At 37.9% G+C, this 27921-nt stretch overlaps 1 protein-coding gene across 7 annotated transcripts in view; it reads right to left on the bottom strand.

Annotated features, from left to right (window-relative positions):
* Nucleotides 1–308: 308 nt before the first annotated feature.
* FNDC3A (fibronectin type III domain containing 3A) overlaps nt 309–27921 on the bottom strand; it is a 115630-nt gene continuing 88017 nt past the window's right edge. For 4 of the 7 annotated variants that reach the window (XM_018071214.2, XM_008929096.3, XM_018071216.2 and 1 more), the window contains 14 exons: nt 24525–24699; nt 23812–23898; nt 18735–18873; nt 16993–17061; nt 15555–15673; nt 13357–13462; nt 13090–13265; nt 11882–11995; nt 9009–9158; nt 8641–8924; nt 6780–6989; nt 5235–5401; nt 4517–4644; nt 2304–2624 (listed from right to left, as the gene is read on the bottom strand). In XM_018071214.2, coding sequence (XP_017926703.1) covers nt 2310–2624; nt 4517–4644; nt 5235–5401; nt 6780–6989; nt 8641–8924; nt 9009–9158; nt 11882–11995; nt 13090–13265; nt 13357–13462; nt 15555–15673; nt 16993–17061; nt 18735–18873; nt 23812–23898; nt 24525–24699 — 2239 coding nt within the window. In that variant the 3' untranslated portion in view covers nt 2304–2309. Of the gene's footprint in view, nt 2625–4516; nt 4645–5234; nt 5402–6779; nt 6990–8640; nt 8925–9008; nt 9159–11881; nt 11996–13089; nt 13266–13356; nt 13463–15554; nt 15674–16992; nt 17062–18734; nt 18874–23811; nt 23899–24524; nt 24700–27921 lie in introns of all 7 variants that reach the window. The other 3 variants (XM_029960847.1, XM_018071218.3, XM_018071217.2) reach the window with 1 other exon arrangement.

Below are 27921 nucleotides of genomic sequence, written 5' to 3'. Positions count from 1 at the left end.
CCCAGCCGCCCGGGGTACCGTGCGCCCGCGCCCCGCGCCCGCGGTCCGGCAGGCAGGGAGGGAGAGAAGGAGGGATGGGAGAGGGGCGGCGGCGGAGCGCGCATAGGACTGACCACCAGCAGCGAAAAAGAAGGTACTTTTATTGTCCACAGACTCTTAAAGGTACTTTGCTACATCGTTTTATGTATTTTCTATCAGACTATACAGATTGGTCTTCATGGAGCCTGACGTTGTACAACCGTAAAGTGATATGTTTGGTAGTGTATCTATAGAGTTTTAAAAACTTTAGAGCTTCTCTTTTTCTTTTATTTATTTATTTATTTTTGGAATGTACAGTATATGAGGTAAAATTAAGATTACATTAAAAACTGTCGTCAATGCAGTAATATGCACTGAGGCTCAAATGGCAAATACACTATTAAATGACTATCAAAAATAGGAGCTCATTTGAATTTTACTATGAAAAACGTAGGTCACTGCAGGTTACCTGCAGTAACAAATCTTACCGTTTTTAGACATTCAACCGTAAGAAATCTCTGGGCTGTGACACGCAACCTCATTTGCACTGCCAAACATGGCACTTTTAAGAAGGTTCTAGAAAACATCAGTTATCGTGGTATCCTGTGGGAAGGTATCAGCCTATAAGTACAAACGACAAATTCGAAATAAAATGTAAACATACAGTACATTTTAAAGACAGATCATTCTCGCCACGTGGAGGCCTAGTTCTTTGCCATTTCTTTTTTTTTTTCTTTAAAAATGGAACTCAACAACATTATTCTACAGCACAGATCGTTGGACGTATAAACAATTACAATACATGCCCGTTCTAATATAAGAGAAATTCTTCAGAGATCTTCAAAGCACAAGACAGAGGTTCCTTTTTTATTATTATTAAGACTGACAGAAGTGTTTAATACCATTAAAAATGCTAAACTGAACACAACTAGAAGCCATTAATGATCCACTATCTTGTAACTCAAATAAATTAAAAATAGCTAATTACAAAGTGTATAACAAATAACATAAGTGTGATGAGACAAGGATTTTTTTTTAAAGATAAGTTTCACTACAAGCTTTGTGTCACTGGCAGTCATTGACATCTAGCAAGATGTTCAATGGGATACTTGTTAAAGTTCAGTCTGGTCATTCAAGAACTCACAAATGCAAGCTCACAAAACATTGATGAGTTATGCCATTGCAAAGTGCTCTAATGCAACATTAACTACATGCAATCAACAATTTGGTACAGTATCCAAAGAGACATTACATTAAACATTAGGATCTCAAGAAAAAAGCAGCTTTAAGTTTTCTGGTGCAAATTACTACACTTCGTCTTCTGATTTGGTGCCCCAAAGAAAAGAAAGAAAGAAAGTAAAAAAAAAGGAAAGAAAGAAAACAAATAAACAAAGGCAGTGCTTGTTTCTGGTGGATATGGCAAGTGAATGTTGGGGAAACAGCAAAAATTCAATAATGAATTTTATCTCAAAAATCTATTAACTAGCCAAAATCAGAGGGTACAGACATCGGTATAAACTGCATCCAGTCAAAGGTCAGCTTTAGAAATGTGTTTTGCAATTTAAATAATAAGTCTAAGAAGTTCTCTCACACCCTCCCTTCTATATTCAGAAGTAAAAGAGGCATTTTTGTAAGTAAACATCAAATCCTGGGGGTAAGATAAACCACTTGTGCCATCTCCTTGTAGTCTTTCGAAAACATCTACTTGCAGTGAAGAACTCCACATTTATCAGGTAAGAAGCTTCCTTCATGCATGCTCTTCCATCGAATTTATTATTTGCTGCCTGAGAAAAGCCCCTTCTGTTTTTCAGCATAAATCCTGCTTCCCAAATAATTAAGACAAATGAGGAGGTAGAAATACAGCGCTAAATTGCTTTCACAGCATCAGATTAATATTGTATACAGCACAAGTTTGTTAGTGTAAGTTTTAAATGCGATTTACACATTCTTCCCTGTTATGGTAGCAACTCTTAGAAGTGTGGGCCAGGAAATCATCTTTACACTCGTGTTTAATGGTCAAACCCTTTTCATTAAACACTGTGTGCCTGCCCCATATCGAGTTTGTACTGCAAGAAGGCATATAAAGAAAAGATTATATTTCTGTGGCTTGCATTTTAATAACGTGTCAGCCTATACCTATGACTAAGTGTTTTAAAGTGGCTGAAAAGTTTGCATCAGTCTCAATGCCGGTGCTAAATGCCTGTTTTTGTAAAAGCAAGAGAACAGAATTACTTTTAGATTATGAGAAAGTAAAATGTAATGGGCAGCATTATAAAATAGATCTCTTTTCTTCACTTTATGACGAAGTACTGAATGATAACAGCAATCAGAATGGAAAAGATAGCAAAAAGTGCAAGGATGACAGCAGCACACACTTGGTCACTCTGTGACCATTGTGTCCTTGTGGTTTGCACAGTGTCCTTGTTGGTGCTTGCCAGTGGTTCAGTCCTCTGAGAGATGAATAGCACTGGTGCGCTGTAGGGGCCTACCAGGTCCTGGTGACCTGCGGTCTCTTGGCACTGTCGAATGGCACATGCGCGGAAACGGTATTCACAGTTCAGCTGAAGGCCTGTGTATCGGAATGACCAGTCTGGACCCTTATAGATCTGGCAGTGAAGGAAAACCAAAAAAGATACATCAAGTAAAAAGTCCTATATACATATGTATCTCAGTATGGTTGATGACAACTCACCAGTGTTTTCACCTGTGCAAAAAGCTCAAACATGCAATTTAAATGCCAGATAAACTCTCCAGTCCTTTTAGTGAAACATAAGAACTACATTTGCTTTTATGGAATGATGAGTACACACTAAATAAACTGTCAGAAACCCCAGTGTTAAGGTGTTTTACTGACCCCTTATAATTAGATGTAATATACAATATCATTATCATGTGATTTTAGGCAGTTAACTCTGTATAAACCTAATTCAATAAGCCTAATACAATCCAACATAGTTTGTTGTAGTTAAGTTATCGTGTATTTAAAATATTATAATTTATCCCAATAAACACTGTATCAGGAAAGCTGCAAGGAATCCTCTCAGTGATTCTTAATTTCATCATATTCCCAAGACAGATATGACTTATGAAGGTGTTCTCCAAAGGTGTCTCAGTTGGCTGGTTAACATGAGTTTACAACTCTTCAGCATGGAGTGCCTAATTCAGTGAAATCTAAATGCTGGTTTCTCAAATTAAATAAATCTGCAGCTACATAAAGGTCCTGTGAAAGCCAATAAAAACTCATGTAGGCACAGTTACAGGTACATCAATAGGTACTGAGCCATTATGTGGCTCAGTACAATTTGATTTCTCTCTTAAAACCCCTCACCCTCCTACCTCCCAATATCTGGATTTCCTTTATTACCTGGTAACAGGATACAGAAATATCACATCATGCAAGACCTTTCCCTACAGTTACCATACTGTTAGACAGTATTTCACAAATGTAAACCACTGACCATTCAATGAAAGGAGGAAATCCCTTCCAATTCTGCTGTTTGAAGAGCTCTTGCTGTCCTTTACTGGAATCTACAACCTAGAGACTTTTCTTTCTGAGGCAGGTCATCGGAAGTGCAGCTTCCTCAAAATTCTGCTAATTTGGATCATGTGTTTGGTAGTGAGCAAACAGGCCACTGACACACATCCTACTCCAGCTACTGCTATGCCAGCTGGCAGGGGTTACTGCCCTCAGCTGCTTGTCCTCAGTGCCTTGCCAAAAGTTGCTTTTCCCTCAAATGTATTTGCTGGGGTATTTATATGGTTGCTTCCTAATGTCTCTAAGAGCTTAGACTGATGTATATAGCTCATACAGCAGATTACTAACTTATTTTGACTCTAGCATGGAAGAAGCCATGACATGAACAATCTGGACAATGCATCAGGGAGAAGAAGGAGAAGAGACTGAAATTTTGGCAGGGAAATGGTAGGAAACAGCTCAACCTTTGTAGTTACAGCATGCCCTGCTGCTGAAATGGTCCTATGGTGAAAACCTAATCACCGAATTACATTAAAAAAATTCCTACAACTGAATGTCTATATTGCCTAAGTAGGAGGCTTTCCTCTGCAGTTCTCTGCAAAAAAGTATGACTTGAACAAAATCAACACTTTTATAATATTGTTTACTGCCTTCAAACAGGTCTTAGTGAAAAGAGAACCCTTTGCTCCTTTTCTCTTCAGTCTCAATTATGTACCATTGGGTGAAAGGTTTCTTTTTGTCAGTTGTTCCCATTAATGGATGACTTCCTCACCACTTGAGATGTCAAGTTGTAAACATCAGTGTAATGCAGAGAGGCTGCAACTTACTGCAGAATTTGTATTACTTAAATCTCCTTTCTATGTGATGATGGCTTTAAGAGATACTACCTTATATTATTTAGTAACAGAAAGTTAGCATGGTGACTAAAAATGTACTGGAACAATCTTTAGTAAACTAATTTTACTGAACTTGTTATCACAAATAGTAATTGAAGAAAAATACAGTAACTTAAACACATCATACCTGTTTGAATTCCGAGTCTTTTCCCACCATGACCTGAAGACAGTAGATAACTGGATCACCCTTCATGGGCTGCAGAACCTCCCATGTGATTTCACAAGTGTGATCATTTATTCTCTCTATCCTTGGTGCTGAAGGAAGTAAGCACAAAGGTGACAGCTAGCTCTGATTTCGTGTAATGTTATATTCTAGTGACCCATAAAATTCTATATTCTACCTGCTATTTTGTCTCAGAGAAACACAAGATTCAGAATTAAATCTATTCTTCCTCTAGAGTTTTCTGGAGCAACAACTAACAATTCACATAGGTCTCTACTGCTAGTTCAGTTATCATTCAAGAGAAAGCAAGGGAAATTTGGTGACCATAAGTGTGCATCATGTAAAAAAAACAACAAAAAAAAAGAAGGCTGCAACACTTAAAATTATTCTAAACATGCAAGGAAGTGTTTTCACCCCAACTTGCTGTAACAGTCTGGTCACTCTCTTGTAGTAAGCAGGGATTCTAAGTACAAAACCTCTTATGTCAAAGAATGCATAAACCCTGAGTCTTTAATTTTTGGAGTAAATATTTTAGGCAATTACATGAAAGGAGCATTCACCCACTATCCCTACCTGTGCTTGGAAAAGGGCTTAGCATTCTCAATACCCCAAATACAACATAATACCAAAATCAACTTGCTATCCTCCCAGCCCCCCAAATGAAAAAAAGAAGAACCTTTACCTTTCAAGGCAGCTGGAACGGATTTGGGAGTAGTGAAAACATATTCTTGAGAAAGGGGACCTTCACCAGCTTCATTACATGCCTGAATACAAAATTTGTATGATGTAGACTCACTGAGCCTTTGAACTTTGTATGTATGACATGGTCCTCTGTATAAGGATACAAACCTGAAAATGGAATGAGTAGCTTATTTTGAACACAGAAAAGGACTTCTCAAATAGCTACTGTATTGTATTGAAATCTGTTCCCATAATTTCCCAGAATCTAATGAAAAGCCCAGAAATGTTTATTTCAGAGTTAAATAGGGTTCTGGCTACTATAAAACAATAAGCTCATTTTCCAGGGCCAAGCTTTTATTTCTCCTGTCTTTGAAATAAAAATCTCGTGCATGAAGAATACTACAGATTCTCTCTTACCAAAAATGGTCCATTTTAAGAAACCGTTCTGCACTTGAAACAATGGCAAAGGACAGCAGTTGTGTCTCTCCAATGAGCTGCATATATTGGTTTTTTCTTGGTCATCTACTCCTCCAACATCTTTAGCTTTTCAAAATTAGATAACTAGATTTTAGCTTTTTGCTCCTTTGTAACTCTCCCACCTAAAAACTCCAACAGTGCCGTGGATACAACTGCTCTTGTACATCTTGTACATTGCTGGAAATGGGCCCACCCAGACCTGCACAGGGGGCCAGAGTCACACTTGTACCACACACCAAGTCCCTTTCTGAGAGTTCTGTACACTGGCCATTCTCCTGTTGTAATTCTTGCAGAAACTGATCTTGGCAGCTCTTGTTTGATTTTCATTTTTGGTATCCCCAGGACACAGCACAAATTTATCTCTTCCTGCAGGGATTGTCGTCTCCTTAGACTTTTTCTTTCCTTTTAAATTTAAAACAGATGGTGCCTGCACATGACCTCGTCTTTAGTAATGGCAATGATTTTCTTTCCAGGTAAGAGTCTATTTTTTTCTTACAGCACAGCAATTTCACCTAGTAGATCTATTTTGTTTCACTGTCAAGCTAAAGCTACTCAGAGACTCAAACGTGGTACACAGTGTAGCAGTACTGCTCACTTTACCATTTAAGCAAGGGTACTTGCTGTACCATCTCAGCTTAGACTCTGATTTAACATGAGACAAGGGATCCCTTAAATAATAATCTGTACTGTTTTCCACTAAAATAATTGCATATAAGGTAACAGAGAGTAAAGAATTCACCCCTTCCAATATTAGGTATATAAAATCCATAACACTGATTGGACTTGCTACTTTGACAAAGTATTTAACCAAAAGTGAGAGAGAAAAGCGTGCTGGTACGAAACATTGCATTGAACTCTTCATGGGTAACTGTAAATAAAAAACAATGAAGTTTTTAATATTGTACTTCCCAGTACAGAACACCAGAGCCCTTCTTGCCTTGCCAGATGAGACGACCTCCTATGTCTGTTGTAAATTCAGCAAAGCACATGGAATTCTGCCCTTTGCTGCCATCTCCCAAGCATCAGACCACAGCGATACAGGGCAGATTAAAGCGATGCCAAAACCAACCTTCCGTTCTTATCCTCCATTTGAAGGTGGTACTGAATGGAGTCAGTTAATACTTTTGCAGTTCCCTCTCCCCACTTCAGCTTGAGAGTCTGAGAACTGTATGCAGCACATTCCAGGCGAGGTGGATCCGGTGGGAGAGGCTTTGTTTTCAGCTTTATGGTGTGGCTGAAAGGACCTGCTCCAAGACTGTTTAGGGCTTGAATTCGTACTCTAATATTTGGAAAAAGAGAGAATGAATTAATTAGAAATTAGATTCTAAAAAACCCCTGGTCATTTCCATCATTCACAATAAAGAGAGAATATGCTTTGATAGACTGTCATTAATATGCAGAGCATCACTTTCCTTACCACATTTTAAGGAGTTGGATTGATTAAAAATATTCAGATAAATTCATATTACTGAAAAGATGCAAAAGCTCTATCAGCTACTTCAAGAGTGGTCCATCTTCCTGACCCTGCAGTCCTTCTACCAAAGTTTCTGATATCACATTGGAGAGATGAGGGAAGGTAAAAAACCCATCCCCAAAGAGGGGAAATCATATCTCTGAGTGTTACATCAGGTGCGTTCAAGGATGACTAACAGAAATTTTTATGGACTTTCTGGAACAGATCCTATTCATGTGAAAATAAAGTGATAATGCCCAGCCAGCTGTCTTGCTGTTTCCACCATTAACACATCTCTGGGCACCTGCAAACACAAATTTTGGATCTACCTGGAAAGTGAGAGGGAAAAACCAAAAGAAGTCAAAGGACACACAGCTGGGGGGTTTGCAAAATTTGATATTCAGGGATAATTTTTTTTCTTTTTTGGTTTTTTTTTTTTTTTAATATGCCATGGAAAACAACACTGGCATTTGGTTTACAAGTAAAAATTAAACGACTTATACAACAGAAAAGTTATACAACAGAAAACATATTTCACAGGTACCCACAGAGAACAAAGTGTGTCTAATTTCATTTTGCAGACTAACATTTGCTTGTCCAAAATAGTGTCTAGGTAACTGGAAAAAAATAATCACAATAATTAAATTCCGAAACAATTAACCACACAGCTGCAAAATGTGGAAATGCAAATGTGTGTACAGGCTCAAGAATAAATATTTCTCCTTTGCTACAGTAATATTTAACATTATGCTAATGTATTACAGCCCAGAACTAAGGTTAATATATGTAATTTTTCATTTGCACAGAGTTGACAGTGTATTCTAAAAAAAAAAAAAACCACTTCTGTGGGTAGAAGTACAGAAGTACTACAATAGAAGCTTCTCTTTTTTCAGTCTATTGACGCAGAGAGTAACAGTTCTTCAGATTGCCAGCATTATTGTTAAATAATTATAAGACACACAGAAACATTGTGGTCTTACGTAAAGCATTAAAAAAGTAATTAAGGATTCAGAAAACTGCACAGCCAGATGATATCCTAACTACACTGAAATCAGAGTGGGCTTAAATTCTGACCTCCGTGGGACCGATCAGACTGGAGAAGCTCTTTCCTTGTATTGATTTTATCTTGTCAAACACTCTAGAGGTCATCTATGAAGCAACCGGTCCAAAAAACAGTTATCAATCTGAATACCTTATGTGAATTCAGTTAACCTCACACATTAGCCAGACAGACACAACACTACTACAATAAACAAACTAAAATAAATCATTCTTGAAAGAAAATAAAGGTAGCACAGTTCATCTATTTATGATGATCACCATTACAAAGCTTCGTTTTGCTCCATGGCTATGCAGTACTAATGGTTGTCTCAGAGTAATAATGCAGGCAATAAAAAAGTAAAAGGAAAACAAACAAACAATGCATCTGCTCTTATGGAAGAAACAGTAGGCTGTCACATAGCTGTGCATGGCATACCTGTAGGTAGTATCTGGCTGTAAGCCATCTATAAAATAGGTCAGATCCTTCCCAACAGTAATTGGCTGCTTATCTCCAAAGTCTATGCTGTAGCCAAGGATTTCAGATCCATGGTCACAAGGTTCTTCCCAGCTTATAGCAAGGCATGTGGAAGGAGAATAGTGTGGACTTTCAACTTCATCTTCACTTAGTCCACGAAGACAGGTCACAACTGCAGGTACAGAGGCTGGAGTCATACATGCCACTACTTCACTGAAAGGGCCTGCGCCTGCAACATTCACTGCCTGTAAATCCAAAGTAGACCATGTTTTTATGGCAGGGTCAATTCCTGTTTCCTGATTTCACTAACAATAATTTTACATCTTTACCTGAACCCTACAATAGTATATAGTGGCAGGCAAAAGGCCTTTCACTTCACAGTTGAGCCCAGGTCCACAATAGGAGATCTGCATGCATCCTTCCACGCCACCCCACTCCAGTCGATACTCCGTGACATCAGCTCCATTACTTACTGGAACCTTTAAAAGTTAGAAGTTTAAATTAAAATAAAAAATTTAAATTTAAAAAAACCCTCCAAAACCCCCAAAAGTCAACCAAACCACATCTATTTTTTTCAGAGGAATGTTACACTCCCATTTCTTTGCTGATTTTTAAATCAGTACAATACAAATAAATCAGAATAAAATACTGGCCTTGGATCACCTATACTTCAAAACCGCTATTTATTGTTGCAGAGACTACTCTTTACAAAGTAATTGTGATTTCAGTTGCTTAAATACAGATACCATTTAGCATATGGCATTTGGCTTTGGAGCCTCAATAGTCAATGGTAAGAGATAGTCCTCCTGAGAGGGTATGAGAGTTTGCCCTGGCTGGGTCTCTAGTGCAGGGATCACAATATGCAAAAGCACACTGGTGACAGTGTCTTTATCTTACAGATTAAAGGAGTCCTCCTTTGGAGCACATCATGGCTCTTGTGCATGGAAGCTAGGTTGTGAGCACAGTGGGAAGCAGAAAACTGTGCACTCTGTCTTCTCCTAAGATAGAGTTGTGAAGCAAAGGGGAGAGACATGTAAGTAACAAGACAGAGCTGGACTGAAATGCCTGCTCAAGTAGCCTGTTTTTCCTCACTACCTGCCCTAGGAATCCAAATTTAGCCTCCCCATTTTGAGAGTTGTATGATTTTAATACCCCTTAGAAATAACAATTTGAAGTACAGCTAAAATCACTGTTCCAGTGCCAGACTAAAATATGAGACTACAGAAAGGTATCAGCAGTCAATGAAGTAATAAAGTCAACCAAAAAGTAAACCAATTTCTTAGATTGTGAAGAAAACAGAAGAAAAATGCTGACATGCTTTTGTAGTAAATATTCCAAGACAGCAATCACACCAGGGTGCAGATAATTGCTCCAAAGCATGTTTTTCCTTTACCCTTCTTTTGAAAGAGAAGTATTAGCTACTTTTAGCATTAGGCCATGTGAAGTTAAGTGACTGAAAACAAACAGCATTTCAAAGAATAACACTTGATGTTCTTGATTGGTGACTAAAAAGGACCCCCTTCCCTTCTCTCCTTTACAATGAGATGTGTTTGGTGAGAGGACTAATGCAGCTGTGGATGGCTCTCCCACAGTCAGGGAAGACGCAATACTTTCTCAATGTTACTGCTGTTGCTGCTGTAGATGTAATGGAGTTCACCTTAACAAAAGTAAGGGAATCCAAGCCAACAAGTGCAGGGATGACAAAAAAGTGGGGTAGGCATTTGATAGGCTGAGGGGTATGGCTACCAGAGTAATTTCAACAATTGGAATCTGATACAAACTTCAAGAAGTTCCACGAATACAGTGGCAAACGCAAAGTCCTGGAGCTGGGATAAAAGAGTACAGACTGAGGAGCAACCTTACCAAAAAAGAAGGTGTGTATTTGATGAAGATGAACTACATACTGGCTGTATTAGCACATGAGAAGCAAGAAGACTAAAAGGAGTAATGATGCTCCCCTACTCAACACTTGTGCGGCTGCATCTCCAGTACCATGTCCTGTCTTGAGTTCCCCAAAAGGAGATGGACATTGATGTAAGGGACTAAGTCCAGTGAAGGGCCATGAAGGCGGAGTGCAACAGACAACAAAAAAGTTGTGTGTTGCTTATTTGATAGCAAGATGATAAGGCTGAGGGGAGATCCTACTGCTGCCTTTAAATTACTTATCGGGAGGGTAGAGAGAAGATGACAAATTTTTCTTGAAGGTGGCACAGTGACAAGAAAAGAGTTGTGACTTGCATTAAAGGGTATCTTGACTAGACATAAACAAAATCCTACAGCACTAGAGTTTACCCAGACAGCTCTACCAGGCTGCAACATCATCCTTGGAGATAAATAAAACTTCACCGGGCAAGGCCCTGAGAAACTTGACCTAAATCTGAAGTTACCTCCAATTTGAACAGAAGGTTGAACAAAATAACATCTGGAGGTCTACTTATACTTTAATTACTGTGTGATTCTAAAAAGTAGACATTTAACATCACTCAAATTAATCCTACCTGAATGTTGTAAGAGGTGTTTTTCAAAAGGCTTTGCCTTGTAGATATTTAAGGAGTGCTCCTCTGACATACGCAGTAGGAAGCATGAACACTACTTTCCAGGTAAAATAGTTTAATCTTTTTTTTCTGTACAATTCTGTAACTCAGATATTTCACTCCATCTCAAGCTGCTGAAAAGTTGTGTTTAAACAATATTCCCAGATAGAATCTTTCTTTTTACAAGCTTAATTTTTATCTATTGCATTTTTTTAATCAGACATCTAAATACTATGGGTTTATAGGAAGTCTGTGAGGCTTTTGCTACATTATTACTGATGTAATTACATAAAATTAAATCAGGTTATAAAACCAACAAATGCACAATCATCTATTGTATTACGTGGATAGATTCTCTCTGAGGAAATATAACTACATTAAAGAAAAATTTTAAGAAGAGACTGCATCACTCAGAAATGCAGAGCAGCAGTTGTGGCAAAACTCTTAAACAAAAGAACACAATAAGATCTCAAGTACCTGCAGGCTACCAACTTACAGCTGCCGTGTAATGGTATGATGAATGACTAAGGTTTTACCTATCAAGTGTTGGATAATAAGGTAATCCCGTGCTTACAAATAGGATTACAATACAGTATTAAGCTTTTAAAGCTGAGCTTAAAAATGTAGAAGACAATCATGTTAGAATAGATGTAACACGGCATTCTTACCTCCCACGACACCTGAGCACATGCAGCAGACCTGCATGCCACTTGAGGGGGCTTGCACTGATCTGGTGGTCCAGGTGCTGTAGTTATTTCACATTTTTCTGAGTAAGGTCCAAACTATTAAGAAGACAGTTGATACAACTACATTGTAAAAACAAAATTACTACTTTTTAAATAACAGTTTACCATAGTAGGGACGTATAACAACAGCCTGAAACTTTGTATTACGTGTTTAGAAAATATATTTCTGTGGACTGTGGATTCAGGATTTATTTCAGTATGTGACTATTCTCCAGAAAAGCTGCAAGATGCTTCTTTACTACAGCAAATGCAATGTGAATAAATCTGGCACTTCAAACTCTTGGGCAAAACAGGGAAGCGCTATCCAAAGCCTTGTTTTGAAGTTACACGATGGTTGCACTGGAATATTAAACAACTTGTAACTGCCTTTTTATATCTATCTAAAAGAAATAAAAGATTCAAAAACTGCTGGGCTATAGACCATTCTTGTGGGGGGAAGGATAAAAGTCAGGACAGTGCTTTATAGCTTTAAGCTCCAGACCTCTCCACAAACAGTATCAACTCATCCTGATAGTTTTTTATGAAGAGAACATTACTGATCAATGTAAGCAGCCCTGCCTCTCTGCCTTTAAATTGGGACTTTGGGTACATAATTAAATAAAGCTTGTTCTATAGCAACTATTGATTTAAACACATTTAGTATTCCAAAGAGGGAGAATAGTCTTGTATCTGACAGAACATGTACTCAGAAGCTAAACTAAATATAAAAATTGAGAGAGTCAGGAAACACTATTGTGTTCTAGAACACCAACAGCTGTAAAAATGAAGGTCAATCAATTTACAAAGCTGTATATAGAAAATAATTTGTTACCTGATTTCACATGAGAACACTATAAAGTTATAACAGTGCTTTAATAAAGTACTTAGCATTTCCTAATAATTTCTCAGTGTTGTTATTCAGATAAGAGACATAATTATCTATTTTATCTTCCCTTCATCTAAAAATCCCCTTCATTATAAACTGATGTGTAACTGTCTGTTCCCACACAACAATAAGCTATGTGACTCAAATAACTCTACATTAGGAAATCTGATTTTAAAATTACTGTTAAATGCTTCTTTTGAAAGGAAAGATCCTTAATAGTGATTGCAGTCCCTGGAACTAATTTCATTTCAGACTGCCTCCTTACCCCAGCCTTGTTAGCTGCTCGCAGTCTGAAGTTGTACATCCTCCCTGGAAGAAGGCTGCCGACTGTGCATTCAACATCAGAGCCTTGGTAAACCTCTCTGTGTTCATCAGTTTCTGTCTGAAACATTTCCAGACTATAACAGGTAATAGGTGAACCACCATCTACCTGGGGTGGTCCTAAAAATAAGGAAAAAAGAAAAACTTATTTAATTTTAACACTTAACACATTTGGATCCCTTACAATCACTAACACTTGTAACAGAATTACCCCAACGCAGCTGAATTTCTCTTGCTCTTGGTCTACCCTGTAGCCTTGGAGGCTGGCATGGACCAGGAACCACTGCTGGTGTCTGGACCAGTAAAGAATCAGATGCCTACAAAGGAAAGACAAATTAACAAAGCCATCTAGGCCAAAACAAGCACTATCAATTATGTCACAAGTAAAGGCAAATACTGACCCAGAAACAGGATCTTCCCTTTTCTGAAGCATATCTTCAAATACATGAAGATGCTTAAATGATCTGGTGTATTTTTCATAATAGCTAAATACAACATGCTACACTAATTATGCAATATGCAAAATTAGCTTCTGCTTTTGTGTTCTGGCACACATGCAAGGGGTAGAATTGAAAACAGTGATTATTTATCAGTACAAACCTAGTATAGATGCTTGACTTGTTCAACGTAAACTCGTTCTCTTTTCCATAAACTCCAGTTTAATGAGCTCTAAACCCTTACTCTAAGGGTTGCATACTTTCTGTACAAGAACCTCGCAGAAAGCAAAAGTAGGCAGAAAATTCAATCAGAAGAGATTTAAAAAAAATTGAGATATCACTTTTCTCATTGCTTAGTAATATTTAATGTGCAACAAGCTTTCCCCTCTGATTTGAAATTTGGGCAAAAATGCATAGCATAACAACATACAGCAGATGGCATTGGCTATTCTGAATGCAGACAGAAACGAGTAGAGATGATGAGGGGTTATTGGTTGCAGTGTGATACAGAACAATGTTGGTAAGTCTTTAAGTTTACAAAAGAAATGCATATCTGAGCCCCTTTTCACAACTGCTTTCTGCCTATGTTCAAGAACGAGTGGATTTAAAGTTCTGCTGGTTTTCAATTCCTTTGAAATGTATTGTTGCACTGAACAACTGATGCTACTTAAAAAACAGAATGTTTCTCAGGAGGTATATGTCCATGACAAGCGATAGAGGAGTTAATTACATCTTTCTTTACTGTTCTTCTGTTGATTTCTGACACCTTCAGAAAGTATCAGGACTTTCTGAAAGTTTTTTTCTCTTTGGTTCTTAATGTTTATTCAAGTAATAGAGTTGGGCTGTGGGGAAGTAGGCTGGCAGAGTAAAAGTTGCCAAAGACACATGCACTTGTGGTTTGGTGACGGCCTTCCTCTGCCCCCTGAGCTACGGCAAGCCAGCATTGAAGGAGACCAGATTTATTCTTATGACAAGGTGGCTGTGGTCAAGGTTATCTTTGCAGAAGACTTATAGGTGGAGGAAGAAAACATACATTTCATATAGTAAGGGGGAAGGGCTGGATAGAAATGGCCAACACTAAGAATACAAGGCTTTAAGATTTTCAGGAGACTGGCTGGACAGTGAAGCCCTGCGGGAAGTCTGTAGAGAGCCAGGGTTGGCTTCTTACACTTGGTGCTGAGAAGGGAGAGGAATACAGCACAACATTTTGGCACTGGCAGCTGAATTTCACCACAGAAGTAACAGTGCAAGTGTGTGTGTATGTAATGTGCATAGTATGGCACAGCAAATTGGGAATATTGAAAACTAGGGCAATGTAAATATTTTAATTGTGCTTGAGATAGCATGGGAAGAAACTACAGGGCACAACCCTGTAAAGCCTAAGTGGAGACTTCCTCCCTTGCTTGCTGGGCTGACTTGGCTACTCAGACTAGGTACTCCACTGACCACAGGGAAAACATTAAATTCACAGAATCACAAAATCTCCTGAGTTGGACAGGATACACAAGGATCATGGAAGGCCATCTCTTGGCCCTGCACAGTGACAACCTCAAGATCCACACCATGTGAGAGAGCATTGTCCAAATGCTTCCTGAACTCTGTCATAATTGGTGCTGTGACCACTTCCCTGGGCAGCCTGTTCCAGTGCCCTGCTTACACTGCTACATTGGGTTAGGCCTTAATAAATGACATTCTATTAATGTATCACAGAGGAAAAGACATAGTATGTTTCTGTAAATAAGAAAAATCATGTTAAACCAAATACAGTATCAGAAAAGAATATTCATTTATTTCTTTAAGAAATGAGCAGAAATTTGAAATACTGGGCATCAATACTGGAACTTCTTTGAGGTTCTAATTATGGCTATTTTGTTAGACACTTCTGCACAATATTTGCTTAAATCTATCTACTGGACCGGATTTTCTTAAAGAGAAAGAAATTTTATTTAATAAAAACATTAGCTCCTATTACCGTGCTTTGTCCTCCTTCTCCAACGCAATATACACGTAACCGATAGGAAGAGCCAGGATTTAGCCGGTCACACACATGTTCCCTGGCAGCTCCGCTGTATATTGTGTCCCATTTGTTTCCTGAAAGTTAGAAATAAGTGTGCAATGAACCAAGGTGTAATTTGCCCCACGTCAGTCCCAGCCACAGCAGGTATCTGAACTTCACTAAATAAATGTGTGCCTGATGTTTATAGGAAAAGAAATTAAGACTTGCTTTGAGTTTCCTGGAAGATCCAATAATTTCATAAAGAGTTTCCTAGGTAAATCTGTTGAAGTGAAATAGCTTCCTTTGGTATTCACCTTAACTAGAAGATAATTTATTTTTAATGAAATAATTATTACTGGGCCAGCAAACACATTCAACATCATAACTGAATAAATGGGAAAGATACAAAAGCAGTATTTTCCATGGAAAAGAAACTTCTAATTTTAACATCATTTTGCAGGCTGAAACTACAGTTTACAACTGATAAAGTTTGTTCCTGTATTTCTTAATGGCCCAGCAGCATTTGAAATACTGATTTCATTTGCTATTCTTAAATCAGACACTCTTTTGCAGTCTCTCTCTCTTTTAAGAGATTAAGCAGGGAACCTGGGACTTTTAATTAAGTCTCCAACAACTCAATATATCACAGAATTTAGAAGACTGAGAACAAAAGGTAATACACTACATTTAGCTCATTAAATCTGCACAAAAGGCTTGGATGCATCATTCCAAAAGTGACTTAGTGTGGACACGTGACGGAGTAAGGAAAGGCTAGAATAAGTATCAAAAGAACCACAGGTGAGAGCCCTGAGAGGGCTCCCATCACATCTGAGGACAGTGCTTTGTCTCAATCTGACACAACACTGGAGAAGTATAAACTTTCATTCTCAATGTAACTCTGTTCTTGAACTTAAAAAGGTTACATACAAGGTCTAGATTTTTAAATATGCAAGATGGCTTTATGTCCAGTTTAGAAATACTGTTAATTTCCTTTCTGTATGGAAGGACAAAACGGCAAATAGCAAAAATAGTTATCCCAGCTGCCTCACTGTTCTCCTTTAATTGTGACAAATAGAGCACTAGTTTTTCTTTCATCTGTCATACAGACAAAGCTACACGTCCGTCTTCTTGCCCTAAAATGTCTACAATTTCCCATTTAATTTCCAAAAGAGAATACACTTAATTAAAAGTTAATCAAGAAGCATCTTTTTTGACACAGAATTTTGTGGCATCTTCTTTCTAAACCAGAGAAAAGGAACTTGTACACAAGCATCAATATGCCTCTATTTTTTTTGATGGCAGTCCCTGGCAATACCTTTTCATGTCATAATACACATTTTGTTCTTCTCACAGGCGCACACAGACAGGAAAAAACCCCCACAGCTGAATGCCAACATATGCTCCTAATACTTACCATTTAAGCCTTCAGACATTTCCACAACGTATGTATTTATTGCTGCTCCTCCACTGTCTTTTGGTGGATCTATAAAAACCAGCAATATTCCAACTAAGCAAGATAAATTAAATGCTTTTGTAGCTTTTGGGAAGGATTTACAAAAGGCAAAAATCAACAGCCAACTGGAAACGGGTTCTTATTTACACAGACAGCATCCTAGGCTCAGGGCAGTGGCAAATCACTCCAAGTCTCTGCTATGCAAAGCTGCCAGCTCACAACCCTACTGTTTACTCTGCAGATGAAGAGTGACAAGTGAATGGCACCTGGGAGATGCCACAGCAAACACTTCAGTCTCAAGTGCTGCAGAAGGCAGCCTGATTATGGATTCAGGGACTCAGACCCTAATGGTCCTGTAATTTGGACTGCAGACAGGAAAAGATTATCATACTGATTTGTACATAAGAATATTTCAAAATTATTTAAAGACAGAATTTCAAAACCCTAAATATTTTGGGATCAGAAGTCAGGAGTCCTACACTGAAAATTTATCTCTTAAACTTCTAATACGTCACTAGAAATTGAGTGCACTATCCTCCCTGGTACAATATTCATGTACAAGGTATGAACCTACAGACCTTTCTTTGACATATAATCCTAATACTGTTTTTCAAAGATGACTTAAAATAAGCAAAATTAAAATAATGTGGAAAAACAACATTTTGAACAAATATGAAGACAGCATGATACTTCAACACAGAAGGGTACTCCTGACAAAACATCACATTATTTACATGCTGGATGAAATGATGCTGGGTCTTAGGCAAGGGTTACATTTCATATCACACCTGCTAAATAAAATGAGACGACTTATATGGCACATAGCACTTGTTTGGTTGGAAGGTATCAAATTACTCCAAATGAAAGATAAAGTTATCAGATTAATTATCACATAAAAAGAGTATTATTGTTCAACATAATGACTATTAAAGGTTTTATACATAAATAAACATTTTAGGTAGCTTTTGATTTACAAATCAGGTATTTGTAATAACTTCATACATTATATCATCCATAAAAGATAAAAGTATCAGATTCTGATGTAGAAAAGCAGTCTGGAAAGATGCAAGACTGGACCTCCTGAGTACTACTTATACTCTACAAGTAACTTTCTTCTTATTATATTAAAGAATTAAACACACTATTAAATGAAAATAGGTAAGAAGTGACAATAAATAAACTTTTAAACTGATTTTCTGCTAAAGTACTGCATCACACAGTACTGTTTTACCCTCTCCTATTTCACAGTGTAAGGCTAAAAACCCCTGAGCCTAAGGAAAAATTTCTCAAGATCCTTAGCAAACAAATCACTTATCCATCAAAACCAAACACTTTGAAAAGATGTGTTGAACTTTGATCTTCTCTTTCAATAAAAACCCAGAATGTCATCCAGTTTTTGTGCTGGAGAAACAGAACTTCTTAATGCACCAATTAACACTTTTTTTTTAATAATTATTGCAGTCCCCTGCAATAACAGTCCCTATTACAATTAGTATATCATTTTTCCCACATAATTTCCTAAAATGTCTTACAGTTTTGAATCAGTATTTTTCTTAATTCCATGAAAATGGATTGTAATGGCTCAGTTGACTGAAGTGTTACTGAAGTAAAACCTCACCTTCTATATACAAATATATATAAAATATTTTAGATATATAAAATACAGAAGACATACTGTAAACAGAGCTGGACAACATTCTTACCCCAGATTATTTTAAAACTCTGTGCATGAATTTTTCCTTTCACCGTGGGTTTTGAAGGTACTCCAGGTTTGTCTGGACAAGTAACATATTCCACTGTTTCACTTGGACTGCTTTTCCCTTCTGAGTTGTATGCAATTACCTGCAAATACATATAAAATACTATAAACAGTGGTATCCTGTTTATTGTAAGGACAATTTAATATAGATGTGTATTTAGACCGATAGATACATAATAAATTATCACAAGAAGTTATTTAGTCCCATAGTTAGACAATTACTACACTGAAAATAAAAATGCATGCAAATTCCTGGGAAAAAACCCCAAACCTTAAAAAAATCCCTCTCACACTAGTATAGTACCTTCTTTTACAGAAACACATTCAGAGATAAAAAAGGGTTTATATGGGTAAGTTGCACTAACAACAGCAAGTGGGATATAAACTCTTCAGTCCCAAGGAAAATGATGGCAAAGGTTGTTGTGAAAGTTATTACAGGCATGTGAAGGACAAGAAAGTAATTAGATTTATCAAGGGTAAATCACATTCGACCAACCTGAGTGCCTTGCACAATGAAACAATTTGCTCAGCAGATGGGGGAGAGCTGTGGACATCATCTACCCTAATTTTAGTTTGATATGATCTCCCAAAGCATCCATGTAGACAAGCTGGTAAAACACAGACAGAACAGATGGACCACAAGATGGGTGTAGAAAACTTGACAGAATGCCTGGCTCAAAAGGTGCTGGTTAATGGTTTGAAGGCAAATTAGCAGCTGCTTAAGAGGGGATTTCCTCAGCAGCTGATCCAATGTCAGATTCTATTCAATATCTTTAGAAGTGCTCTGGATGACAGAAGTGAGTGATGCTCCTAGGTTTGCATATGGCACCAAACTAGAAGACAGAGGTGGGAGGGAAGAGCCACCATGCAGACTTTGACAGGTTGAAAGACTGCATCAACAAGAACTGTATGAGCTTTGGACAAAAATAATTTTGCACCTGGGATGGAATAACCCAGCACCAGTACAGTCTGTGGTCTGACTAGCCAGCTTTTCTTTTTTTCAGCTCTGCTGAGAAGGACCTTGGGTGGGAGCAAGCCAAATGAATCAGCAAGGCATCTTTGCAGTAGCAAACCCAAATTGTTTCAGGGGCTGCATCAGCAAGAATTTAGGCAGAAGAGCAAGGGATGTGATTACGCCTCTTTACTCAGCACTTCTCAAGCCATGCTTGGAATACTGTGTCTGGTTTTGGTCCTTTCAGTTCAAGAGACACTGGGAAACTGGAGAGTTTAGAAGAGAGCCAGCATGATGATTAGAGGATTGAAGAATTTGATACAGGAGAAAAAGTAGTTTTATTCTGCCTAAGAAAAAAGAAATCTAATTGAGAAGGATCTAATCACAGCCTTTCAATAGCGAAAGGATAGTTACAGAAGAGATGAAGATACTGCCTTCAAAAGATCTGTGATGACAGGACAAGAGTCAGTAGACACAAAATGGGTTAAGGAAAATTCTAGCTGGATTTGAGAAAAGAAAGTAAGCACCATTAGAACAGACTGCCCAGGGAAATGGGCAAATCTCCATTGCCAGAAATACTGAAATCTCAGCTCAACAGGGCTGAGACAGGCTTGAATTGCCTAACCTAGGGCCATGCTTTCTCCAAAAATTTAACCCAGATGATTGCCAAAACTCCTTTCCAACCTAGACTTTTCTGTGATTCCAGGAAACAAAATTCCTGCTATTCTTAACTTTTTTGTTTAGTTTAGCAACAAGCTAAACAACCTAAAAAAAAAAAAGTTTTTTTGGCTTTTATACTTGTTTTAAAAATGAGCAGAATCAAAATAACAGCAGTGATGTTAGTACAGACTGAGAAAAGGAAATGTGAGCTAGCGTGTCTCTCAGACAGTAAGTCTCCTGATACAGTTTACAAGATTAATAATCATCTCCTTGTCTTTGTGCCCTTACAAATGAAGTTAAACAGGCAGTTAGCATTTACCTATTATAATAAGGTTTCAAATGGTTATAAAGCTTCTTTCAAAAGCCTTAAGGAATATTACTACTAATTAAGTCTTTCCCTGTATAATAAAAATTAAAGACCTGATTAACACAACATTTGTTTCTCCTTTATGCCCTGTGAATGAGTGAACAGAGACTTCTGTTTACTGTTTTGCTAATAACAATAGGGAATAAACATTGATTTTTTTATTTTAATGAGAAACTTAGAACGTATAAGTAACTATACATTTAGTAGTAATTAGTATGCTTAACGTTAAAGATTACTTTCAAAGGAAGACTGTGACTAGTCCTGCAAAAGCTAGTTTCAAGGTAATTAGCTATTCATGTGTGGCCATAATAGTGTTAGGAACATACTGTGTATTTTAAATTATTTAAATATTAAGTTATGTAAAAACCCCAACAATATCATGTTCAAAAGTGCAAAATATCATCTGAAAAGGAGTACTTGTGTGCTTTAGTGTTAACTCAAATCAAACCAACCAGCCCTTAAACTGTTACCCTTCATATTGCAAAGAGAAACTATTCTTCAACGGTTCCCAATTCTTCCTTAAGAAATAGTATTTTAGGTGTTATGTATGACAACAGCTACCAACATTTTTCCCTTGTAGGCAGAGCTGAGGTTATTCTGACTGTGCCTCAAGTTGCCTCAGGGTAAGTTTTAACTGAAGGTCCCGAAAAATTCCTTCATGGGAAGGGTGGTCAAGCATTGCCACAGGCTGCCCAGGGAAGTGATTGAGTCACCATCCCTAGAGGTATTTCAAAGATGAATAGATTTGGTGCTTAGGCACATGGTTTAGTGTTGGGTTAACACCTAGACTTGATGATCTTAAAAGGTCTTTTCCAACCTAAATGATTCTGTGATTCATACTGTGGGACATTAGCCTTGTTCCAAAAGCAACTGTTCAAGAGTGACAAAGAACATAGACTAACCCAGGTTGGAAGGAAGCTGAAAGATTATCTGGTCCAACCCTTCAGGGAAAAGTGAGTCTAGATGAGAGTATCTAGCACCCTGTCCAGTCATATCTTGAAAGCATCCACTGATGGGGACTCCACCACATTCCTGGAGAGGTTGTTCCAGTGATTACTTGATCGCACTGTGAAAAATTTCTTTCTTATAGAGATGAAACCTCTCCCGATGCAACTTGCAACTATTGCCCCTCATCCAATCCAGGTGGCTCCTTGTGAAGGGAGAACCTCCCTCCTCCTCCCTCAGAGGCCCCTCTGAGTCTTCTCCAGGCAGAAAATATCTAATATCTTTAGACTTTCATTATAGAGCAGGTTGTCCAGCCCTATGATAATTTTTGTGTCCTTTGGACCATCTCCAGTCTGTCGGTCTTTTGTGGATTGTGGGGATCAGAACTGGACATAGTTCTCCAGGTGCGATCTAACAAGTGCTGAATACAGTGGGATGATCTTAGCTCTTATCTCTGTTAGTAATGCCCCTGCAGAGTCAGACCAGGATCCAGTTTGCCTGAAGGTCCCTTTCAGCAAGGCTGTTCCTAGCCTATACTGGACTCATTGGTTATTCTGACCCAAGTGCAGAACTTTGCACTTGTCTCTGTTTAACTTCATACTGTTTTTCTACCTCACTCTTCTAGCCTGCCCAGGTCTCTCTGTAAGATGGCTTTTCCTTCTGATGTATTCATCTGACCACTGAGTTTAGTAGCACCAGCAAACTTGGTGAGGATGCTTTCAATCCCATTGTCAAGATCAGTTGTGAAAATGAACAGCGTGGGGCCTCATATCGATCCCTAGGAGCTCATACTGCAGACAGGCTGCCAGCCTGAGTAAAAACCACTGATCACCACCCTCTGAGTGGGGCCAGTTTTCTACTCATCTCACAGACTACCTATTCAGTTTGTATCTTGCCACTTTGTCCAGGGAGAAGGCTGTGGGAATCTGTCAAATGCTTTGTTGAAGTTTACGTAAAGAAAATCCACTGATCTCTTTGGGACAACTGAAAGTGTTGCTTTGATGTAGGATGTGATCAGGTTAGTTAGGCACGATTTACTTTTGGTATAGGTTTTTCCCAATCACCTGCTTCGTTTGGCTTGTAATAGTCTGTAGGACGATTTTTCCATTACTTTTCCAGGGACTGAAGTAAGACTAATGGGCCTGTAGTTCCCTAGGTCCTCTTTTGGGCCCTTCTTGTAGATGCCCTATTCCCATTTGCCCTCTTCCAGTCACCAGGGACATCTGATCAAATATAGTGATCTCGCAGCAATGTCAGCCACTTCTCTTAACATCCAGGAGAGGACTGAGTCCTTCCAAGAGACCAAAGCTCAGCCTTGTCACAGCTACCTTGTTCTTTGATCTGGGATCCAGTTATGACAGCAAAGGCAGAGGCAAAGAAGGTATTGAGAACCTCTGCCTTATTTGCATTATTAGTTACTTGCTTCCCAGTCCTGTTTAGCAATGGGCCTTTGTATGCCTTCCCTTTGCTTCTGCTTACTGCTCACATATCTGAAGAACCCTTTTTTGCCGTTCTTGACACCTCAGGCCAATTTCAGTTCTAACTGATCCTCAGCCTTCCCAACTGCAACTGTGCATGTCCTAAAAAGGTTCTTGTAGTCTTTGATGGCTATTTGGTCACCTTCCCATGGCCAGATGCTTCTTTTTAGCTTTTAACCACACCCAAGGCCAGACTAACCTAACAAGTTCAGCCTTCAAGACTTGTTAGAATGGCCTCAGCACCATGGTAATATCAATGATTTGCTAACAATTTTTTTTGATGATCCCAACTGTGTTTAGACATGTTTAGAGTCTATCAGAGAACCTCATAGCTACATTAAGTAATACTACCCATGTATATGAAATACAAAAGCTAAATAAAACGGACTTATGACCTGGAGTTTCAAGGTATCTGCAATTGTGCCCTTACAGAGGTTCTTGTTCCTTCTACAGAGACAATTAATGAAGCAGGTGTTCAGATGATAGTTTTAAGAGACTGAAATTGTAAGAAACTGGCATTGAATTCAGTTTTCCTTAGAAAAGGCCCTCTCCAGTTCTGAGTCAATCTCAAGCTACTCTGGTACAAAAAAACCCACTCAAACATATGAAAAAATCTTACCCTAAATTTATATTTTGTACTGCGCCTCAAATTCTTCACTGTGTAGGTAAGATCGTCACCATCATATTTTGGCTTGAAACCATATCCCTGCAGAATTAAATAGGATCATTTGAAACATCTTTGCAGACCAGAGGATGTAAGGTACTTCATACAAATAAGTACTGTTTCAAACTGTAATTGTTATGCTTTCTGACAAAGTAACGAGTGCACTTTCATTGTGTAAACACAAAATTTTTTTTTTGAGAGGAGTGAATTCATTATCCATTTTCCAATCAGAAGAGGAGAAAAGAACAGTAAGAGAAACATACACAGGATCACCACAAATTATATCTAAAACTTTTAAAGTGTAGAACAGTAATTATTTTAAAACAAAGATAGTTAGGCTGAAATGACATCTAGAGGGACCACACTTCATGATGCAATTACTTTGATCCAGCTCTTATAAGGCTTAACTTTCACACACAAATTCACAAAGCTAGAAGTAATTTAAATGTCTTTGGAGGAATTGGGCTTAATAACACTAAACACAATAAAAAGAAGAAAGCTATGTGGTTTGGTCACAACAATGGCAAGTCGTTAGCTTAATTTCAGAAAATACAGTTCCTTGCAGAATATTCTATCAAAAGTAATAATTATTACACTTAGTACAATAATGTATCAAACACACACATTTTAGTCTCTTTTCTTATTGAGAATAAGTATTCTAAACTTACTGAGTTCTCATCCTCCATCTCTAATATATATGAGATTCCTTCATCTGATGGTGTTCCTGAGGGTTTTGTCCACTGAAGGGATAACCAAGTAACTCCAGCATTAATCAGCAAAGGACTTGCTGGTGTGGTTGGGGCAGTGCCTGAGGTATGATACAGGACTTCTTCACTAAAATCACTGTTTAAAACAGACAGTATGTAAACTAACTAAACACAACAATTATTTCCAGAAAAACAAAATTCTTACAGTTATGACAGTTTCTTGTACATAAGCACAATGGGAAATTGTCAGCTGGTACATGCAGATGACTTAACTTGCCCATTAGTCTGTCAGTAACAAAACATCTGAACGAGGGTAACATATTCAGAATTGAAAGATTTTCAATGTTTTGCTAACCAAAATGTTTTACTTTTTCATATTAACTCAGTATTCTAAAACAGTAGAGCTCTATATGCAATAATATACTAATACCACAGTGTCCTTCCTATTCAAAATGAAAACATGAAGGCATGAAAGCGTATATGGGAAGACCTCAAAACAAATTTTGCTTATGTGTTCCAAGATTACTTTGAAGTACTAGTTTCTCTAGTGATTCAGAAAAATAGAGTAATAGTCCCATTCAATGTTAAGCTACTTTAAGAGTTGATAACATGAAAATCTTATTGCAGAACAAATGACGTAGACTGTACACCAGTGAATCTTCTAACACAACTGTTAACCTTATCTGATGACAATTAGATACACCTTGTGGTGAAAACACAAACAATTTATATAAAAAGACCTCATGTGAAACAGAGGGATGCAAAAGTCACTAAACAGGTACTATGCTTGCACAGATGGTCTAACATATCCAAGCTGTACTAAAAAGAACCCATCTGTTCTCAGGTGGCATTTGCTGCTTCTACGTGAGATCTGAAGAAACTTTCACAGGCCTAAAGCTAATCTAGGTTTTTTAACTATATGAAACCAATGTTACAATTAAATTACAAATGTGTAATTTTAATCTGAAAGCTAGGGATTACCTAAGTGAGCATCAGGAGGCCCTGAAAATGAAACCCTCTATACGGCTCAAACAGCTGTACCAGTTAAATAGCTCCTGTTGGAACATGACTTGCCTGAAGAACCTCAAGATACCTCTTACTCAACCTACATTATAATAACACACATACTTTAAATTTTCGTCTGCATTTAAGTACTTTTGAGGTTTAAAAAAAATAATCTTACAGACAACACATTATCAAGAGTGTTGATAGCACACAAAGTTGACATATCGCCTGTGTGGACATGCAGACTGTCAAATACTGTCAAGCAAGAAGTGAAAAAGTGCAAAATGAGAAAACTTTTTAAATTTGTTGGAAAAGTAATTTTTTTCCTTGTAAGAAATCACAAGCAAGAAAATCTCTGAAATAGAGATTGTTTGATACCTACAATACATTAACTAAACAAAGGTCAGCAATTTTATAGATAGTCTAGAGAAAGCATTAAGAGAGGCTTGATATAAATATTATGTCTATCTCTATTCACAACAAACTACTGAAGGACTTATATCTTACAAGCAGATATAAGGTAAAAGATCTCACATCTTAAAAAGATTTAATCTCTTTACTTGATTGAACCACTTCAAAACACACTGACACAAACAAAGAGTTCCAGCAATACCCACACTTGAATGACTATTAAACAATTTCCTCAGAAGTACAACAATACTATCCATTTTTTAAAATAGATCTAATTTTTCAAGTATTCTTTAGCCACTGTTTCATGTGAGGTTAGAATTAAATTTAAAAATGTGTAACTTGAAGATAAAATATCTGTTCTTGTTGGTAAAATTATTTAGACAAAATTCTGTCTCCAGATGCCTAATGTTCTCAACATTCTTTATAAGGAATAAACAGGCACTCTACACTAATAAACATTATTTCAAGAGACTTCTTAATTAAATAATACCATGAAGACAATAAAGCACATCTTCACAAGGCTATGAAATACTGATTTAAAAATCTATTCAGCCTGATTAGTTTAAGAAGGGTACTTAACTGATCAGTGTCTTCAAAGCTTACACTGGAGGAATTTGTAATATGTGCAGCTATTCCTAGAGGATACATTTACACTCAGATGCAAAAGGGGAACAGGAAGAGAGCCTGAGCACTGGACCCTGGTTAACTGCCAGTCCCTCCCGGTTTTTATTTTTAACAGTTCCAACTAAATCTCATCAAGACGAAGTCCAGGAGAGACTAAAGAGAATAATTAATTACAAGAACATCATCCAGAAGGCAGTAACGTAAAAAAGACTGTCAGAGCACACCAACAGTTGTTCTAGTCCACTATACTGTCTTCAGACAGTGACAGTGGCCCAAAGCAGGTGCTTAAGGAGAGATATGGGAACAGGCACTATATGCAATGCATTCCCTGAGTACTCTCCAAAGCCTCCCAACACATGCCTCAGATCTCCCGAGCCAGCTGTATTTTCCCCACACTTAATAGTCTCCAGAAGATTTCTTCTGCCCAGCATGAGTTATGACTTCAGCTCTGGCTCCCTACTCTTTATGCTGTCCTTCAACACTGTCCAAGCAGGCACTGTTGCTTCAAGCACCTCCTTCTGCCAGCGGAAGGACACAAAGCACACATCCTCTATTTCACGCTACAAAAACAGCACTCTGATAAGCTGCAGCACAATTTTCATAATATTTCAAACAGTGAATTAAAAAAACAAATGCAAAATAGCAATTTTAGGCTGATGGCTAGGGAAATCTTATTTTTATGCCACATAAGACTTCAAGGTCCAAGTGCTACTAGGTAGCATGGACACCAGCAGTCTGCTCTAGAGGTGATGAGCCCTGGTAGTGTGACTGTTAGCCACGTTAATTCACTTCACCTGATGACCAAGAAGCGTTCCCAAGAACTAATGCACCCAGTAGTGCAAGTATAACTTGAAAACACATTGTTGGGTTTTTTTTTCAAGGTCTTATTTATATTCTCTACTGAAATCAGATGTCACAGAATCACAGAATGGGTCAGGCTAGAAGGGACCACAGTGGGTCATCTAGTCCAACCTCTCTGCTTAAGCAGCGTAGTCCTAGAGCACATGGCACATGCCATTCATTCAAAAATTCAAAACAAAGTTTGATGCTCTCCAACTTCTGAAAAGTAGTAATTAAAAGCAAGAAGCACATATCCTAAGCATTTATAATAAGCTCTAGAACTTCCAAAGAATTCATTGATATGGTAATGTCATATTCTGTCTATTTCCCAGGGAGACTAACAGATACCTTAGATAAAGGGACAATATCCCAGTAAGGGGATGTGGCACAAAGCACAACAGAAACATGTGGCAGTGGGAGTTGTGCCAGACTTAATTCCTGCTCCAGAAGAGTTACTGACATCTCTTTATATTGTCAT

This window comes from Manacus vitellinus, unplaced genomic scaffold (assembly GCF_001715985.3).
Source record: "Manacus vitellinus isolate BGI_N305 unplaced genomic scaffold, ASM171598v3 scaffold_2_pilon, whole genome shotgun sequence".
Lineage (NCBI taxonomy): Eukaryota > Metazoa > Chordata > Aves > Passeriformes > Pipridae > Manacus > Manacus vitellinus.
The sequence above is the reverse complement of the archived record's forward strand: the minus strand, read 5'-3'. Positions and strand labels throughout refer to the sequence as shown.